The 19,983-nt window shown below is 41.4% G+C and overlaps 1 protein-coding gene across 3 annotated transcripts; it reads left to right on the forward strand.

Annotated features, from left to right (window-relative positions):
• The first annotated feature begins 206 nt into the window (after nt 1-206).
• LOC115796318 (nicotinamide/nicotinic acid mononucleotide adenylyltransferase 3-like) lies at nt 207-19,464 on the forward strand. Of its 3 annotated transcripts, XM_030752662.1 has the most exons (8): nt 207-303; nt 2,872-3,017; nt 5,970-6,153; nt 8,858-8,919; nt 14,487-14,612; nt 14,878-15,056; nt 15,643-15,744; nt 18,863-19,464. In XM_030752662.1, exons 2-8 carry the CDS (start codon nt 2,906-2,908, stop codon nt 18,911-18,913), a joined length of 816 nt encoding a protein of 271 aa, XP_030608522.1. In that variant the 5' UTR covers nt 207-303; nt 2,872-2,905; the 3' UTR covers nt 18,914-19,464. The 3 variants fall into 3 exon arrangements, with proteins under 3 accessions (XP_030608522.1, XP_030608524.1, XP_030608523.1); XM_030752664.1 differs by lacking the exon at nt 14,487-14,612; XM_030752663.1 differs by lacking the exons at nt 14,487-14,612; nt 14,878-15,056; nt 15,643-15,744; nt 18,863-19,464 and adding an exon at nt 11,427-12,063.
• Nucleotides 19,465-19,983: the final 519 nt, after the last annotated feature.

Below are 19,983 nucleotides of genomic sequence, written 5' to 3' on the forward strand. Positions count from 1 at the left end.
TGCTGTCATTGCCCACAGAGGCAGCAGCACTGAGCATCTCTTAGTGTAAAAGCTGCAACACTGCTCTTAAATGAAAAGTTGCGAGGCACGGTTATTGTGTTTAATTACAAAGACTTGCCAACAACTCGTGCATACTTCAGTACCACGGAGAGCTCTGTCGATTAAATCTTCATCCACCAGGGGTCGCACTTGAGCCAGATTTTATCTGCGGAACCTTGAAGCAACCGTCTCTCCCAGGCAGGCGGGGGGGAGGAGTGGTGTCAGTGTGACACACTGGGCAAACAGGAAGAATGTGAAAAGAAGGTAATAACACCTGCACCTGCATTTAAACCGAGTGTAGTTTGTATTACGGCTGTTTGAATGTGCGATTATTCTATTTATCTGATCAATCGCGTTGTATCTGGTTTATTAGTCCGCTGAGCTAGTTACTGTTAGCTGCCTGTTCAATGTCAAGGTGGACTGTCACAGTTCCCTGAAATGCTGAATGGTGTTTTAACTTTATTACAGCCAGTGACGCTTGTAACTGTTGTCTGTGCACACCTTCTTCAGCCTTAACACGCCATTACAAACCTACACAGAAGGAAAGATTGTGCCCTGCCAGTGGACGTGTACTGTGTAGAGGAGCCACAGAAAAACCTACTGTAGGCTGGAATATTCAGAGCACACAGTAAGAGTGTGTCATGCTGCCAGTTCATGTTGTAGAAATACGTTCACGTGTACTAAGTGTGAAAATGAAGGGGGCCTAGAAGAATCTAATTACTTTCTGAATGTGTCAGAGTTAAAGTGAGGCAGAGGATAAGCGTCCACATCCAGACTGAAAGCTTTCTGCCAGGAGGAAGTTCTGTTTGAAGGCTTTCTTTTCTTTCATCCGTGCTCATCATAGTGAGCTGGTAATTTGAAAGTGCTTGCTGAAGGGGACTTTCTGTTCAGCATCTTACTGTTGTTGTTCACTGCATTAATTTTCAGTGTCCCCCACTGTGCTGTGGTTAGCACTGTTGCCTCACAGCAAGGAGGTTCTGGGTTTGAATCCACAGGCCACCTGGGGCTTTTCTGTGTGGACTTATCCCTGTGTCTGCATGGGTTTTTTCCCTACAGTCCAAAGACATGCATGGGATAGGCCAAATAGTGATTCTAAATTGCTCCTGGGTGTGAATGTGAGTGTAGCCCTGCAACAGACTGGCAACCTGCCCTGCTTGTACCCTGCCTCTCACCCTAAGAGAGTTGGGATAGGCTCCCTTAATGCTGCTGCAGTATGAGGCAAGACCAAAAACCAGAAGGATTATTTTTGCCTCTATGCTGCCAACAACTGTGGCCAGAGGCAGTTTTGCTCTCTTTGTACATTCATGCTGCTCGTGTAAGTGCTTCAAATTTGGTTCAAACTTTTGCACTCAATCAAGGCTATACCAATTACATTTTTCATGGTCAAAGGTCAGTGTTCAGTACTTAACTTAAATTAAGTTAAGTACTTAAATTAAGTTAAGTACAACTATTGCACAATTCAAGAAAAAAATATAAGGAGCATATAAATAATGTGTATAAATACGAATGAGATGTTTTGTTATTTTGTTATTACTGGATTGTAGCTTCATGTACATTAAAATGATCTATAGAAGATTGGGTAGATTGTATCACAGGGCACTTTGGCATGGGTAGGTGTGTGTAGCCATGCATGCTGGTGTTAGCGTATGCATGTTTGGTTAATATTATAATCCAGTTTAATTATGAATTTGTAAAAGGCAATGGGGACAGGACTAGATAAGCTATTGCTTCTTCCTGCTCCCTTTTCGAACACCTTGAGATTGTTATAAAAATACATTGCTGGTCATTTTATTTATTTATTTATTGATGTTTGATTTGCGTTTGTTATATAGGTGAATATATGTATATATGCATATATGGATATATGTATGTTTTATTTTCCTACACGTTTATTTATTTTCGTTGTTGTTTTCTTTTTATTTTATTTTGATTGTTCGCAATAAATTGAATAAAAAAAAAAAAAAAAAGTATGACCTCATAAACACATTATTGGCCATAACTTAAGAATTAATTTCCTAATTAGGAACATACAGAAATCATGAATTCATAACATTTTATATCTAAGAAGAAAAGGGCAACTTCACTACTTTACTATGACCTCATAAAGTTGTGTAAAAATACGTTTCTGCCCATTCAGTGGCATAATTCAGAAACAAAGGTGAGACTGAGGCCTTGTTGCACCTTTTCTTGGATGCTGAAATGGTGACAATAATGTTTGCTACCAAATTATTCCTTAAAAGTCATTGCATTATTATCTTAACAGACATGGGTGTTAACTGTGGCTTGATAGGTTGGCAGATGAATACAAAATGTTTGTACTGAGTTCAGAATGTAGTGTAAATATAAGTTCAGATAAAGCTAACTTACTCACTTTGTAGGATCAAGAAAGTGGTTCATTTAAATTGAAATAAATGTTGGCTGAATTCCTGGCAGAGTGAGTGGTTGAGTTGGCTGAGCAGTGGCTGGTGTTAATTTCCCTTTGGGCTCTTTATACACACAAACATGAACAATAAAACAAAACTCCACTGTAGCTGTTCACGTCTTCCAGTGCGCAGCCTCAGAAAAATGCTGCAGCCTTGATTCTTGTCAGTGTTTCTAAGTGCATTTGGTGTCCTGATGATAAATAGTTAGAGGCTGGGAACCTGAGTGTTTTAGTGTTTCATTCTCTGGGGTTAGACTGTGTTCATCTGTGTGTAGGGTTTTAAATCTCTTTGCATTTTACATGTAGAAGTTTCTAGAAGAGGACTCTCTCTCTCTGCTGTCTTCCTTAAGCCTTGTCACCTTGTGTCTCGTGATGTGACTCACTAATATTTTGTTTTACTTTCCTCCAAGGCTCTTTGACTACGGTGTGAGAGGTTAAACCAACATGGCCACCCGCCGTGTCCCACTTGTCTTGTTAGCCTGCGGCTCATTTAATCCAATCACCAACCAGCATATGAGGCTCTTCGAGCTGGCCAGAGACCACATGCACAGTACAGGTCAGAACCAGACGACACTAAATCTGCTTATAGTTTGTTTTTAGCTGACTTTAAAGAAAACCTTCAGTGTTTGAGCAGCTCCTGTAAGATCTCCTCTGTAAAGCCCACTGATTAATAGACTTCATATTAACAATGAGTCATTCAATGAGCAATAGTTCTCCAGGCTTTCTGGTGGCCTTTCAAAGTTTTCCTTTGGACATTGGCTGCTTTTTCACTCATTTTTAGTACAGTCTTTGTACTTGATCATTTTCAGACCGATGAACCATTCAAGTATAAAAAGGCACCTAACTCCACATAAGACAACTTAACAAAGAACCAATTTTAAATTGTATCTTTAGGCACTTTGTTAAAATTGTGTTTTTGTACCAACAAGGTGATTCCCAAAGAGCTATCAGCTGAAACTCTCAGCATCTTGTTCAGTGTGTCCTTAAAAAATATTTGAGTAAACTGGACGAGTGGAGGACAGAAGAAGTGCTTCATTCTTCATTTTTTCCCAAACACACCACCAATGCAGTAAAAGCATACCTGGATAGAAAAGCACACAGTGGAACACTATCAGTCATGGATTGGCCTCCCCAGAGCCTCAACATTATTGAAGCAGTGTGGGATGGTCCTGACAGAGAACAGAACAAAAGGCAGAAACATCCAAAGAAGAGCTTTGAATGTTTTTCAAGAAGCCTGGAGAACTATTCCTGAAGACTGCTGAAAGAAATGAGAAGAGAGCTGCCTCAGAGAGTTCAGCCTGTATTGAAGGATGAAGGTGGTCACACCAAATATTAGAATTGTACAAACACTGTGTTTGTCTTATAGTCTGTATTTCCATTTATACTTGCTCATGCTTCAATAAATTGCTGCAGTTATTTCAAATTTCCCAGCATCATATAATGGAATGAAAGGTGGCTCAAGATTTTGATAGTACTATATATGTGATGTAACTGCAGAGGATTACAACCCAACTATGCCATTCTTCAGAGATTTTTAGACTAGCTCATTGTTTATCTCTTGTGGCCTTTAAATCTACACTTTGATTGAGTATCCCTCTGTCATTTGCCTCGTCCCTTGCAGCTGCAGCAAACAATCCCTGATAAAACTCTATGACCTTTCTAGCGCTAAAGAGCAGACATGCAGACTTTAAGACTAGCCGGAGAAGAGAGAGTTGAATACCTGAATACCTATGTCAAGTTGCCATAAACACAACTCCAAATGAATGCTAATGTTTCTCTGTGTCTGCCGCAAGTGAAATTAGGCTTTTGCTCAGCAGGCAGTGGGGGTCTTTTGCCCTCTAGTGGTCACAAAATTGTTGCATCTTTTAACACCCTGTATTATTGTCTCTCCAATTCTATGCTAAAACAATGCTAACACACACCGATCGGGCATAACATTATGACAACTGACAGGAAAAGTGTACAACACTGATTATCTCTTTATCTTGGCACCTGTTAGTAGGTTGGCTTTATTAGGAAACAAGTGAACATTTTGTCTTCAAAGTTGATGTGTTAGAAGCAGGAAAAATGGGCAAGTGTGAGGATTTGAGCGAGTTTGACAAGGGCCAAATTGTAAAGGCTAGACGACTGGGTCAGAGCATCCTCTTGTGGGGTGTTTCTGGTCCACAGTGGTCAGTAGTTATGAAAAGTGGTCCAAGGAAGGAACAGTTGTGAACCAGCGACGTGGTTATGGGCAGCCAAGGCTCGATGATGCACGTGGGGAGCGAAGGCTGACCCGTGTGGTCCGATCCAACAGTCAAGCTACTGTAGCTCAAATTGGCGAAAAAGTTAATGTTGGTTCTGATAGAAAGGTGTCAGAATACACAGAGCATCGTGTTGTGTATGGGGCTGCAGACTGGTCAGGCTACCCATGCTGACCCCTGTACACTGCCAAAAGCACCAACAACAGGCAGAGCCAGTGTGATGCTTTGGGTAATGTTCTGCTGGGAAACCTTGAGTCCTGCCATCTATTGGATGTTGTAGATGTTACGTACCACCTACCTAAGCACTGTTGCAGACCATGTAAACCCTTTCATGGAAATGGTATTCCCTAATGGCTTTGGCCTCTTTCACCCTGCCACAAAGCAAAAATGGTTCAGGAACGCATTTGAGGTACTGGCCACCAAATTCTCCAGATCTCAATCCAGTCATGCATCTGTGGGATATGCTGGACAAACAAGTCTGATCCCTGGAGGCCTCACTTCGCAGCTTACAGGACTTAAAGGCTCTGTTGCTAACATCTTGGTGCAGATACCACAGCACACCTTCAGGGGTCCAGTGGAGTCCATGCAGCAACGGGTCAGGGCTGTTTTGGCAGCAAAAGGGGGACCAACAAAATTTTAGGCAGGTGCTTATTATGTTATGCCAGTCTCACTGATTTGGAGACCAATATATAGAAAAATGCTTAGTCACCGTAGGCTTTGTGTTCTGACCTGTTCTGGCACACAATCCCAGCTTCAGCAGACACAGTCTTCTTATATAAATTCAGGACATTTACATTGTAAAGCTGCTCTAAGCACAGTGTAGCATTTCAACGTGAAGGAACATTAATGTTCTTACAGTTTTCCTTTAACCACTTACTTATAAGGCATCAGCTGACTAGCTTGAGGATAACCATCAGAACTCAATTTAAGCTGCACAGAGGAGCTGTTTTTCTCCTGTTTCTGAATGTTTGACTTTCAAACTTCCTCAACTAAATAAATTCACTGTTTAGGGCCATTTTCTAAAGCCTTAAAATTGATGACACATTATGAATTATAAGTGACAGTATAGTTTGATGCACCTTGTCATGATCACTCACCTTCATCACACCATTATAAAAAGATTAACTGTCCCGTTTGTCCTCAAATGTGAGATCAGATGTAGCATTAATTGTATTAACACCACTATCTCTATTATACTTGACAATTGCATTTCTTTGTCTCTGTCATGACCCAGTTAAACTCTGTTAATCTTCTCTCCCCCCCAGGGCAGTACCAAGTGGTGGGTGGCATTGTGTCCCCAGTGGGTGATAGCTATGGAAAGCAAGGCCTGGTACTGGCTAAGCATCGTGTTGCTATGGCAGAGCTGGCACTTCAGAGCTCCAACTGGGTCACAGTTGATGAATGGGAGAGCCAGCAGCCAGACTGGACGGAGACAGTGGTCACTATGAGGTATAAACAACCTTTAAGGCTGGGATGAGTTTTAAAATACAAAAATTCTCAGGATATCGTAAAAGAAACTAAATGGCTGTAACAATTTTTGCTTTCTCTTTTCTGTCAGCTCTTATGAATGCACCTCACTGACAATTACATGCACTGTTACACAGGTTACTGTTAATAACTGCAGTCAGTAATTCCCTGGACTGAACACAGAGTTGTTCGGTGATTAATCAGGGAGGAGATTTACTTTGTATTAAGTGTCAGTTGTGTAGAGGACAGAGAAAATGCCATTGCTTTAAGTGATTGAAACATTGTGAGGTTACATGTTGTGTATTCCTAGTCACCAAATATATCTCCTGTCATAGTAATAGTGTTCTACAGCTAGAGGTCCTCATATCATGTCATATGGAAGATGTTTTAATGTGCAAGAAGGTAAGATCATCCTGGTCTTAACAGCAGAGTTCACAGGGATCCACTGTTCTTTGCTGCCCCTCTGAGCCTTTTTTCATACAAGCTTCTGCCATTTATGTAACAGTGTCACCAGTTTTTTTATTTTTTTTGCACCTAATTTATGTGTTTTAGTCTCTTGGGGGGCCACTAGACTAGACTGGACCCATATCAGGTCTGGGTTTTTTCATGGGGTGAAATTAGGACCACAGGCTATTAAATTCATTGGCCAACTGGGAATGGTTTAGTAGCAAAAGGGTGCCTGAGTGCTGAATATATTTGAAGAGAGGTGCTGCACTCTGAGGAAAAGGGTGGGAAAGAAGGCAGACTGAGTATTTGCTCGTTCACTAACACATAAGTTAACTGCGCAGAAATATGACATTTATTTGACCCAAAGGAAGCATCCATCTATCCATCCCTCCATTTTCTTCTGGTTATTCAATTCAGGGTCGCGTGGGGGGGCTGGAGTCTATCTCAGCTATCATAGGGCAAGAGGCAGGGTACACCCTGAACAGGTTGCCAGTCTGTTGCAGGGCTGACACATAGACACGGACAACTATTCACACTCATATTCATACCTACAGTCAATTTAGAATCACCAGTTAACTTAACCCCATGCATGTCTTTGGACTGTGAAAGGGAAGCATTTTATGGAAATATAGTTCCTGACTTTATGATTGTAACAGAGACACAGTTGTGGTCAGAAGTTAACATCCACTCATCATGGGCATGAACGTTATGGTAATTTGGGGTTTTTAATGATTTCTTTTTCCAGGGTGGAATGATTGTACAGCATACATCTTTGATAACTTTAAAAAACAAGAATTGGATGCACAAGTTTGGATTCGTTTTTGATTTTTCTTTAATCCACAAAGGGTCAAAAGCATACATACAGGCTCAAATATATGCATATACCCCCACTAATATTTATCAAGTTGCATTTCAACCAGATGGTTTTGGTAGCCATCAACAAGCGTATGCCATAATTCTTTCTGGATATTTGAGTGGGGGGTGGGGGGGGGGTTGGCAGAATTGGGGATTGAGTTCATTTAAATTGGCTGGTTTCCTGGCATAGACCAGGAAATTTGTGGTTGAGGCTTTTGGAAGGCCATTCCAGAAGCTTAATGTTAGTCTGCTTTATCCATTCAAAAAAAACAGTTTTTATGTGATTGGGATCATTGTCCTGTTGGAACACCCAATTTTGTCAAAGTTTCAACTGTCTAACTGTTGATTTAAGGTGAAGTTGAAGAATTTGGAGGTGTTCTTCATTGCTCCATCCATTGTGTGCAATGTACCAGAACCACTGGCAGCAAAACAGCCCCAGAGCATGATGCTACCACCATGCTTTACAGCTGGTACAGCGTTCTTAGGTTTGAAAGCCTCATCTTTACTCCTCAATCTTTGTCAATAAATTGCCATATGGCCATAAATTTTTTCTCCAGAAGGGTTAACCATGTGGGCAGCTGCAAATTTCAGTCGATCTTGAAGGTGTTGATTTGGGGGCTTCTTTCTTGGTCAGCACCTTTACAGTCTCAGTTGCATCACTTTTAAGAGAATGTAAGCTGTTAAGTAATTCCACCCTGGAAAAAACAGTTCAAAGAAATCATTAAAAGCCCCAAATTACCATGACATTCATGCCAATGATGAATGTATGTAAACTTTTGACCACAATCGTACATTCAAATATTGTATGACACGTGTAGACACTTTAGAAGGGTCTCACCCAGTTGTGCCATTCTGTTTCTTCTGCTTTTTATTCCTCTTAAATCCCCTCGAGAGTGACCCCACCACACCCCCCTGTAAGGCATGTTTTCACAGCATGGGTGCTGATCAACACATGATGCTGACAGTTGTCCCGAATCTGTGAGCAGGCCATGTCACACATCATCTAACTCCCTAGCACTCATGCACACAGACACTCAGAACAACGTTAAGAGGCTTTGAAAACAGTGAAGGTTTTTATTCATCTATTTTAACAGCTTTTCTATGAGTCATGGCTATTTTTTTCTTTTTCTAATAATTTCAGTTCAGTAAAGCTTTATTGACATGTTTAAACCAAAAAGTGTATTGCCTGAGCACATGCATGAAGAATAAGTTTGATGCACAAAGCAGGAATGGCACACTGTACATGAATGAAACCACATAGATACTGAAAGCAAATGAAGATAAAGAAGAAATGGATGGATTCACAAACACAAATAGAAGTGTATTATCACATAAATGTTGAAAATGAAATCTCAGGGTTTTTTTTCCTTTGGTTGTTTGTCAGGTATCATTATGGGCGTATTCTGAAAGCGTATGAGCAGAGCGTGGGAACGCACAACAACTCAAGTAAGAATGTCTTATTGTTAAAAACTTGGGATCTGCTTAGAAACTCTTTAACCACAGACTGCTATCAGGCATTTTATATAGTGCTGAATGGTATACATTCAGGGTTCTAGGCAGCGGTTGATAGCCAGGCACTGCACATAAATTCCCAGGAGCTGTGTTGCCAACTTAGCAACTTTGTTGCTAGATTTAGCAACTTTTCAGACCCCCACCCCACTGCCCCCCACAACTTTTTTCCCAAAAAGCAACAAGCAACAAATGTAGTGACTTTTTCCAGTGACTTTGCCGTCTTTTGGAGATATCCTGGAAAATCGATGTCCTCCGCCGACACCATAACGCTCATACCTCATCGCTTCGTATGCTTCGGCATCACCCAGACCTTGTTTCAGACAACTAATTAACTTGCTAATTAGCATTAGCAAGCTAATTATCATTAGCCCCGCCACACAAGCAACGGGCTGAAATTTTTTTCTGGCTAGAACCCTGACATTTATATGTTGATATTATCCGAAAATACACATATTGTCAAGACATGCACGAGTGCCTAGAAGATTAATTCTGTCCTTTTATGGCTCAGTCATACTAGAGTGAAAATAGCATGGCAACCTCATTGCAACTAGGAAAAAATCGTTGGTTGCCTGGAGATTGCACTGATTTTTTTTTTTTTTGCATTCAGCAACTGATTGCAAGAAGTTGAGTATGCAATACACTCAACCTCTGGGAGACCACTTTCAATTGCAAAGCAATTACACAGGTCACCTGGTGGGAGGCAATCTGTCCTCCAAACAACTGCAGTCCGACTCGGACTGACTGCAGTCGCTCTCAGACTGTCAAAGGTTTGCATATATTTGCCATCTAATTTAGAAATCTAGACAGACTGCCAACATGCTGCAATCAGTCTGAGTCAGTCTGCACCAATGAGTGCAATTTGTCTGCGACACAGCTCTTAGCAATGGGGGGCTGGACTCAGCTGGTTGCCAACTGGTTGTATTCTGGTTATATTCATATATAAAAGCAAGGTTGCTGGGCATCTATGTCATTTTGCAGTTAAGAAGATGGCAGCTGTGTTTGCAGACCTGGTCCTCATCTTCAAGGCAACCATTTCAAAGGCAACAAGCTCACAAGTTCATTGCACACAATTGCAGTAATTTTGGTTGTACTGCAGTCTCCAACCACTTCCCTAGTGTGACTTTGGCATTAATGATCCTCTGACTCTTCCACCAGCAGGTCAGAGTGAAACTATGTATAGGGTTTTGGAAAAGTGCCACATTATTGTCAGCCCTCTCTGCCTCAGCTGTGCTTTGAGTTTTTTAGCAATTTAGAAGGTGAACATGATGAAGATTAGATCTGTTAAACATCAGCATGTTTAAATTGTTATTGTATGTTAGCATGCTAACATTGCTACTTGAAATGCTGAAGATTCATTTTGACATTGGGATGATATTTAACCAGTCCCACGACAGGGGAAGGATTTGCATGAATCCCTCATAATGTGCCAGATGAAACCTGATGGTGCCCCGTGGTCCTGACTAACAGTAGTTAGAGAGTATTAAGGATAGTTTGAATCCTTCTGTGTGTGTGTGTGTGTGTGTGTGTGTGTGTGTGTGTGTGTGTGTGTGTGTGTGTGTGTGTGTGTGTGTGTGTGGGGAGGGGGGGGGCACATTATGTCATGTGTTGTCTAACGAAAGTTGACCAATGAGTATTCCAGACATTTCCATGAATTATCTGTGATTTCTAACAAAGCATTTACAGGGATATATTTTTGGGTTCTGCTGTTTTTGTACACTACATTATATAAAGATGACCAAAAAAACAGAATAGTGAACAGAGAAACCCTTGAGCTCTAATAAAAAAATGAAGCAGATAGAGCATGCAGTTGTGTGCAAAGTCTGACATTTTTGCAGCAGAAAGCTTCTCTGCTGCTCTAGTCTCCTTTTTATTACAGTTTATCTTTGTTATGCAAGCCTTCTAAGTTTTTAATGTGAAAGCTGAATTCCTAGAATAATTAGAGTTGTTATAATTTTCTTTAGCTTCAAGCATCGTGAATATCTAAGTTGTGTAATTTGTAGAACAAGTCCATTTTAGTTATGTTGTGCATTTTATTTGCCTGGTCTGGACTCCAAATATTCACATTCTTTTACTTTTATATTCACATCACTGGCGCCTTCAATTTTTAAATTTTGATTCTTATTAGTATGAGAACTCTTTGAGGAGCCAGTTCAGTCAAGTATTTTTTTTTTTCTTAGCTTCTTTGTGGACTAGGCAGTCGGCAAAACCCCAGTGAACTGTGTCCCTGCATTCAAAAATAGGACCATGTGCAGATTGTGTCACTCTTTGCTATTGTGATTGCTCAGAAAGAGGACTGGAGCGCAGGAGGGGAATTAAAGAACCCAAAACCATAACTTATATCTACACCATTTTTTATTGTTTGTTTTTTTTTAAATCATAAAAACTGATTAGAAAGTCAGTAAGTAGTCTTCTTCCCTGTTTCATTCTGCCTCTCCACTCAGATTCGTCTCCCCAGCTGAAGCTTCTGTGTGGAGCTGATTTCCTAAACACCTTCAAGATCCCGGGCTTGTGGTGGGCCGACCACGTCGAGGAGCTGGTCGGGCGTTTTGGCCTCGTCTGTGTCAGTCGAGGGGAGCTGCAGCCCGAGCGAGCCGTGCACGAGTCGGACACGCTCTCCCGCCACAGGAAAAACATTTTCCACGTGAGGGAGTGGGTGCAGAACGAGACAAGCGCCACAGAGGTCCGCCGGGCGCTGAGACGGGGTCTGAGTGTCAAATACCTGATCCCAGACTCTGTGATAGAATATATTCACCAGCACAATCTTTACACAGAAGACAGCGAGATGAGAAATAAGGGAACAGTGCTTAGGCCGCTCGTTAAACAGGCACAAGAGCCAGTAAAGAGTCTAGATGACTGATGGTGCCCTCGAAGGGTGAATTCACTCACACATGAGTGCTCGTCTTCAGGGATTGGAAGCTCTGGTGGCCTAAGTGTGTTTTCCAGGCACGGCTCATTTTTATTAGGAAGCATCCAAATGCTGCTGTGGTGTCTTTTGAAGTGATACTGAGCCACATCTTCATGTCACATTTGTTTCCTCGAAGTTTTTCATCATTCAGTGTTTTTACACATTGCACTTCATGGCAGTTATATTAATTCAAATAAAATATTTTTGTGTATTCCTGCCTGACTTTTTTTACTTTGCTGTTGTCAGCTCAAATCCTGCCTGCATACACACCAAAGAGGAAAGTTTGTAAAAAAAATCACTTTTCATTTATTTAAAACATTTGAATATGATTTTCATAATGAAGCAGCAGAGTTTGTTTGGGATGGAAATAGTCTTATTTCTCATCTTTGTGCTTGATGTTTACATAGTTTGCAAAACTTTAAGACAGAGACACACACACATTAACATGGAAACTCAAGAAACTAAAGTGAAGAATATATTTTAAAAATCTAAAGTTCAGATGAGGTAAAAAAAATAAATAATTGTGTGATATTTCTCAACATGAATGTCTGAATGCTGAATAGCATAAAATTAACACCTGTTCAACTGCTTATTAATACAAATATCTAATCAGCCAATCATATGGCAACAACTTGATGCATTTAGGCATGTAGACATTGTCAAGATGGCCTGCTGAAGTTTATCAGAATGGGGAAGAAAGGGGATTTAAGTGACTCTTAATATGCATGGTTGTTGTACCAGATGGGTCTGCTCATCTGCTGGGATTTTCCCACACAACCATCTGTAGGGTTTAAAAGAGAAAAATATCCACTGAGCAGGAGTTCTCTTGGTGAAAATGCCTTGTTGATGCCAGAGGTCAGAGGAGAATGGTTTGACTGCTTCGAGCTGACAGGGAGGCAACAGTAACTCAAATAACCAATCATTATGGAAAAGAGCATTTCTGAATGCACATGTTGAGGCTTGATGCAGAAGAGCTACGGCAGCAGAAGACCACACTGGGTGCCATTTCTGTTAGCTAATAACAGGAAACTGAGGCTTCAGTTCACACAGCCTAATCAAAATTGGACAACAGAAGATCGGAAAAACGTTGTCTGGTTTGATGAGTCTCGATTTCTGCTGCGACATCCAGGTGGTAGGGTCAGAATTTGGTGTAAACAAAATGAAAGCATGAATCCATCCTTTCTTGTATGAACAGTTCAGGCAGGTGGTGGTGGTGTAATGGTGTGGGGGATATGTTTTTGGCACACTTTGGGTCCCTTAGTACCAACTGAGCATCTTTTCAATGCCACAGCCTACCTGAGTATTTATGACAACAGTGTACCCATCTTATGATGGATAACAGCAGGATAACACACCATTTCACAAAGCTCAAATCATCTCAAACTGGCTTCTTAAATGTGACAATGAGTTCACTGCACTCAGATGGTCTCCACAGTGACCAGATCTCAATCAAATCGAGCACCTTTGGGATGTGGTGGAATGAGAGAATCTTATCATGGTTACACAGCTGACAAATCTGCAGCAACTGCGTGAGAATGTTTCCTGCACCATGTTGAATATTTGCCATGAATAATGCAGACAGTTCTGAAGGCAAAAGGAGGTCAAACCCACAAGCTAATAACTACCTAATAAAGTGGCCAGTGAGTGTACAGCTTAGTTGCCAGGCTTCCAGGTTGTAGACTTTTAATCTTTTCTTTTTTGTATTTCTTGTATGAATGTCATTGTGGGTGTCTCTACTCAGCAGCTGCCTCTCCTAACAGCAGCAATTCATTCTGGGTTCTATTCATTTTCACCATTGTCATCCACACACTGTGTCTGTGAGGCCTGCATTTCTCCCACCAAAGGATTTAAAGTAATCCTGACAGTTGCTCGGCTACAGGAGGTGTTTTCTCACTCAGACCAATGGCTGAAAGCACTGCTATTCCATTGATACTAAATGATGGTGATTATGATGATGGTGTGCGTCTTTGCCTGTCTTTCAGTCAGTAAAGGATTTAGGCAGTGTGTTGGCTGCAGCACACTGCCCAAAAAAAGAGATTATCAAATTAATTGAGTTATTTAGGCGAGACAGAAGATGTGACAGACTATTGTGCCACAGTTAATTGTTCGAGTTGGATCATTTTAAGCTCAGGTGATTCTGCTTTTGTACTGCGAATATTATCCTCTTAGTGTACTCCATTCAGCCATTTTCTCTCGCTGAATGATTTCTTTCGTATTCATTTGGTCTGACTGTTGATTTCTCTGATATTTAATTAAAAACCCAATTTAAACATCACTGAAGCAGGCTGACAGGCCAAATCTGCCACACGTGGAAGCACAAATAAACTGTCAGTTACTACCCGAAGTGTATTCATGCTAATTCCACCTAAACATGCAAGCATTCTCCAACATAAAGGGTGCAAGTGTTTACATTATGTAGATCAAGCATACCTCTTGTGCCCAGCACAGTAAAGTGTGTTAAGGATTGAGAGATTACGTAGTCTTGGCATTGGGAGGAAAGTGGGAGGTGCCAGCAGCATTTTCCATTTTTTAAAAAAAAGTGAAACTCAGCAGGTAATCAGATTAAAAATGAGCATTTTCTGCACTCCATCCCCAGCAGCTCACCACTGCAGACCTCCTCATTCTCTAGAAGTAAAGAAACCAATCAACATGGCCCCTAATCTGACAGGATGTTGGAAAATGATTTCCAGCGACAACTTCGAGGAGTATCTGAAGACTCTCGGTGAGTTTATTAGTAGGGGGAAACTGGAAGTCATGCCTAGGGAAGGAAGACACATCACAAATTTGAAGCTCTAAAAATCAGTCATGACATTATAAACCTGGAAGTTCAACAGGAGTTCAACACTAATTTTTAGGTCTTTAGGCTGGCATCTTCCTACTCCATCTAACTGAGGCAGTTCTTTGTGTGTCCACGTGTGCATAAAACTTCACTGCTTCTCTGTTTCCTGTTCTTTCTTCTTCTTTTTTTCAACTTGCTCGTGGGCCAGATGTTAACATTGCCATCAGGAAAATTGCCACCTTACTGAAGCCTGACAAGGACATCATTCACGAGGGCGACCGCATAATCATCAAGACTCTCAGTACCTTCAAAAACTACAGCATGGACTTCTGCGTGGGCCAAGAGTTTGAGGAGAATCTGTCTGGAGTGGATGACCGGAAATGCATGGTGAGAACTTTCTTTTTTGGAGGGGGGGGCTTAAATGCTACTTAGTGTCCAAGTGATGCATTGGTGGTTAGGAACCTGCCAAGATGCAGGTTAGACATAGGTGTGTGGCTCTTTGGCATTAAAACATAAGAGTGTGTAAAAAAAAAACTTCCACTCTTTGGCATAAGTTTTTTCAAACTTTTTATACTCTTGTAAATTGTAAAAAAAAAAAAAAAAGAGCAATGTCAGATGCTGCATGGAAAGAACTGGAAGAGGACAGGACTCACATTTAATCAGATTGTGTCACTGATTGCTGAATGGGATCACAGATGATCCGCAGTCCCCCTGAAAGACCTTTTTTGTGTGCTTATAGGCTGATTATAGTTAAGCTACAAACAGTTTTGAATGGGGCTAAGAGGGAAGGTCACGTGTGTTTGTGTGTAAAGATTTTTATCCAAATAATTAGCTTTAGAGGAAATGAGGGAGACTGGGCCATTTATTCAGCTTATTATATACTGTATATTAAAATCAATATGTTCTGAGTAGATCCTTCAGTGATGCATCATACTTTTTCTCTCTGTCCCTTCTGTCTTGCCACGTCATGCAGACCACCATCACCTGGGAGGGAAACAAGCTGGTGTGTGTGCAAAAGGGAGAGATTGAAGGAAGAGGCTGGACTCACTGGGTGGAGGGAGATGAGCTTCATCTGGTAAGAATATCGGTCCCTGCCATGAATATTAATACATTCAATTTAGACACTTTAATCCAAATCCAGAATGCCTCTCAGCGATGTGTGTGAAGTGCATTGATTTTTTATGTGGGACTCTAGTATGAATTAACTACCAGTTCAAGCAGCAGTAACATTAGCCTGTATGGTGGATTTCTGACAGTTACACAACCAACTCACAGCCAAATAATTATTTCCACTTAATTAAATAGCTCTGCTTACATATTTGATTCCCAAGCGTTCCCTCCAGATGCAAAGTGCATGATTAAAAATAAAATTTGTACATACTGTGAAATTAAAAGTAATCCAAATTCTTCCACTCCTGTACTTGGCACCTCTGTCAGTCATTATGAGCAGAGCCTCCCAGTTAACCAGCGTCTACCTACGTGAGTCGTGTGCCTATAATGTATAAATGCTGCTAAAGCGCATTTGCATCTGGAAATGCGTTAACATAATAAGTAGCCCATTACCATTTTCATTAGCACAGCATTATCAGATATTCCTGTGTATGATTACTGCTATCAAAGCTAAGCAAAAAAAAAAAAATCTGCTATTAAGTTATTTGGTTTAAGTGATGCTAGCAGCTGTTTTCAATCAGCTTCCCTGAAATCAGTTACAGTGTTAGTGGAGAGTTCCCAAGAGCTCTGAGACAGTTTGAATGTAGAGCAACATTGACCTCCAGTGGCTGAGAATTAAACTCCAGGTGGAAATTTGTATTATCCAGTGTCAGCTGTGTGATTTTTCAGGTCATTTGAAGGATTGAGGGTTCTTTGGTGGATCAATAAGATTCACCCATTTCTTCAGGCAAATAAATCATCTGAGATCAATAAGACAAAACAACATCCCTAAACTCTGCGTTACCAGGTTGGAAGACCCCCTTACTGACACAAAACAATAATCATGTCATGATTAAAGAGACTGCCCATTTTCTTTTCTCATTTATATCTTTAATAGTACACAGTACTGAGATATTTCATATTTTCGTGCTTATTTTGGCAGAACTAGATTTTTAAAGTGGAATAAACTACAAGTTCTCCACAAGCTACATTTGATATTTTCTTTGACGTTTAAAGCTTCAATAGCCTGTGTTTTTGTTTATTTCAATTTTTCTGGGTGGCATAGTAGTGCAGTGGTTGGCACTGATGCTTCACGGTCCTAGGTTTGAATCCACCGGCCTTCAGTGACTTTTCTGTGTGGAGTTTATACGTTCTGCCTGCATGAGTTTGCTCCAGCTTCTTCCCACAGGCCAGAAACAAGCATATTAGTTTAATTGGTGATCCTAAATAGGCCGTAGGGTTGAAGCTGACCATGAATGGTTGTCTGTCTCCCTGTCAAACACTGGCGACCTGTCAGGGGTGTGCCCCGCCTATCACTCAATGACAGCTGGGATAGGCTTCAGCCCTCACATGACCCTAGGTTTGGTATGCAATTAAGAAAATTAATGGATAATTGTCAAGATTGTGTAGTTCTCTCAGTATTAATTTTGTTTTTCTGTCAATACAAAGACATCTTATTCTCAACTAAACTACCAAATTAAATGAAGAATAAAAAAGAGGAATGTAAAATGTGAAAATAGATTAGCCTATACAATGCCATAGGTTATTTAAAATGCTGCATTTCTAGCCCCTCCTACCCTTACCAACTGTAAGTTGGTAATTTTCTGTCAACACTGTCTTCAGGTTGTTCCAAGAATCAAGAATCAAGAATCAAGAATGCCTTTATTAGTCCCACAAATGGGGAAATTGCAGTTAACAGAACATCCATCCAAAACAAAAACATAACACAGACAGGGGGGGACAGATGTCTGAGGTCATGCAACCGTTTCACAACGGCGCTACCTTTAGCAGAGAGACAGAAAGAGATACATTGGGATAGTTAGGTTCAAAAAAATCATCTCATACTGTGTTCATAAAGAACACCTTACGAGGTTCCAAAAAACACCTCAGCAAAAAGCATATTGCACATATAAAGCCGGGATAGCAGTATGGTGGGTAGGGTCAGGGTCAGGAGGGGACGCAGACGGAGACGAGAGGGTGGGGGCATTGTGGAGCCCAGATGCCAGCTCCCAGGCAAACAGTTTGCTGATAGTGATGGAAGTTCATCAGCAGCCTTGGTACACCAGATCCAGCTTCACAAATCACAGAGAGGGCTGAGGGGGATAGCGGCCTTCACACATAGTTCTGGAGAGATATGATTGCCAGCCAAGGCCGGCTAGGGAGCCGAATTCTGATAATGCAGATGTTGTTTTGGAACAGGCTGCTTGTTTTTTCAACAGCCTTCAGTCTCACTGGGAAACCATTCAATAAATCCAATAATCCAAATTCATTAGTTACCGTCCTCACTGAGCAGAACCGTACCTTATCTCCAGATCGAACCCCTCTCACCTGCTACTCCCCAAGTCTACGGCTCAGGTTCATCAGGCTTTGAGTCTGAGTCTGTACCATTCTGGTCAGCCCATCCACCTGGGTCGGCAGCCTCTGCAGATGTCGAACTGCCGTCCAGGTTTTCTTGATTTCACGGTAAATCAGGTATCCTCCAAGCCCAAACAGAAAAGATACCGCTACCAGATAGCCAAATATGTAAGCGTCTTCCACGTCTTCCACCTCTAGGGCCGAGAAGCACACAGGTCTCCACGAGCTCCAAGAGTCGATGACGTATCCAACCGGGTCTGTTCCACTCGGACACGCAGGCTCCCCTTTCCCAGATCTCATAGTGGAAAAATTCGATCCATGGTCTTGAAGGCCCAGTTTGCCAAATCCATATTGCTCTCAATCTTATTCTTATTCGAACAGTGTGCAAGAGACGCTCTCACAGCAAGCAGCAAGCAGGAAAGATAGGGAGGGCAGGGAGAGAGATAGAATGCGACCGTCCCCGTCAGAGGCTGGAGCAAGAACCAGCCTCTGACGCTGGAGCAATTGTTCATATATTCTGAGGTCTTTCTCAGCTTCATAATTAAATAAATAAACACCACTTTTTACTAGTTAATAATGACAGTAATTCCTGTCCATTCACTGCTTAGAGGTTCCCATTTGTCAACATTACTTTCTAAGTCTCTCACAGGTCAGAGTAATGATATCAAACATGTATTTTTTCTCGCCAGGAGCTGAGAGCTGCAGGAGTTGTTTGCAAGCAGGTCTTCAAGAAGACTTAAAGCAGCTCTTGCTGAACAGGATGGAGCCCCCAGCAAACAAAAACAAGCCTTTCCTCTGACATACAGTCCGACTTTCCTTTCATCCCTTTGGCCTTTCCGTGTGCCCGTGTTGCTGTTGGGAATTCATCAAACACACATTTATATTCCATCATTCTTTTGCCTTACTTTGCCAAAGCAATTTCTCTATAGCACAATACACCACAAAACCCAATACTGTGTACTTGTTTTAAGGTGGGGGCTATGATTAGCAAGTTTAGATGTGCTGGATGCACGCATAATGTTATAGCTGTAGCTGATCTGCTGGGTGAGGTAGCCTGATAAAGCCAAGCACTGACATGACCGCTGGGAACGTTATGGATGCAGTGAAGAGAAATATAACAAGTTAGTTCTTCAAATAATTATTGTTGAAGGAACGTGATAAGATCAGAACTTAGCTGAGATGCTCAGTCTCTGGAATAAATATGTTGTATGTATGTGTCCCAGTTCCTTTTAGAACTGTGCCTGTGAACACTGAATCAATCAATAAATGACGCAGTTCTCAGCTAATCTCAGTTAATTTGTCACTTCACTTTGTGTCATGTCATTACCAATTGGGCATCATTTTTATGTGCTGTCCAGCTCTTTTGCTCATTCTTCGCCGCTGCTTCTGCTCGCGCCTCTCTTCTGCTCGCGCCTCTCTTCTGCCGCCTTCCTGCTGCGTCCTGTGCATTCACACACAGACACCTCCCCAGCATATACCTCCAAGCTCCGTTTAGTTATCATTCCTCAGAGGAGCTGTTATTGATTTCTCTGTGCTCTTGCTTTGGGTGGTTAAAAAAATAAATAAAAAATCTTGCGTGAAGGAGCGAGGTGTCAAAACAGACACTGGTGCCAGAGAAGTGCATTTATTCTCAATAAAACGCCCCCCTCTTAATCTGCAGGTCATCTGCTGAAGGTGGAAAGTTTCACTGGGCTCATTTTAAGTCTGAGCTTGAGGTACGGGTGCAATTACACTGGAGCATAAAACCTTCTGGAGGGGATCTCTGAAAAAACACAGTTAGGGTTGAACTTTATTAACCTTCATGTTCAAT

Source organism: Archocentrus centrarchus, chromosome 17 (genome assembly GCF_007364275.1).
Source record: "Archocentrus centrarchus isolate MPI-CPG fArcCen1 chromosome 17, fArcCen1, whole genome shotgun sequence".
In the NCBI taxonomy this organism is placed as follows: domain Eukaryota; kingdom Metazoa; phylum Chordata; class Actinopteri; order Cichliformes; family Cichlidae; genus Archocentrus; species Archocentrus centrarchus.

Excerpts from the sequence above, each read along its gene's own strand:
- LOC115796318 (XM_030752662.1), top strand. The coding sequence starts at position 2,906 with ATGGCCACCCGCCGTGTCCCACTTGTCTTGTTAGCCTGCGGCTCATTT. Across the intron at positions 14,613-14,877 it reads GGAGTATCTGAAGACTCTCG|ATGTTAACATTGCCATCAGG; the intron begins GTGAGTTTATTA and ends CTCGTGGGCCAG. Across the intron at positions 15,745-18,862 it reads AGGGAGATGAGCTTCATCTG|GAGCTGAGAGCTGCAGGAGT; the intron begins GTAAGAATATCG and ends TTTTCTCGCCAG.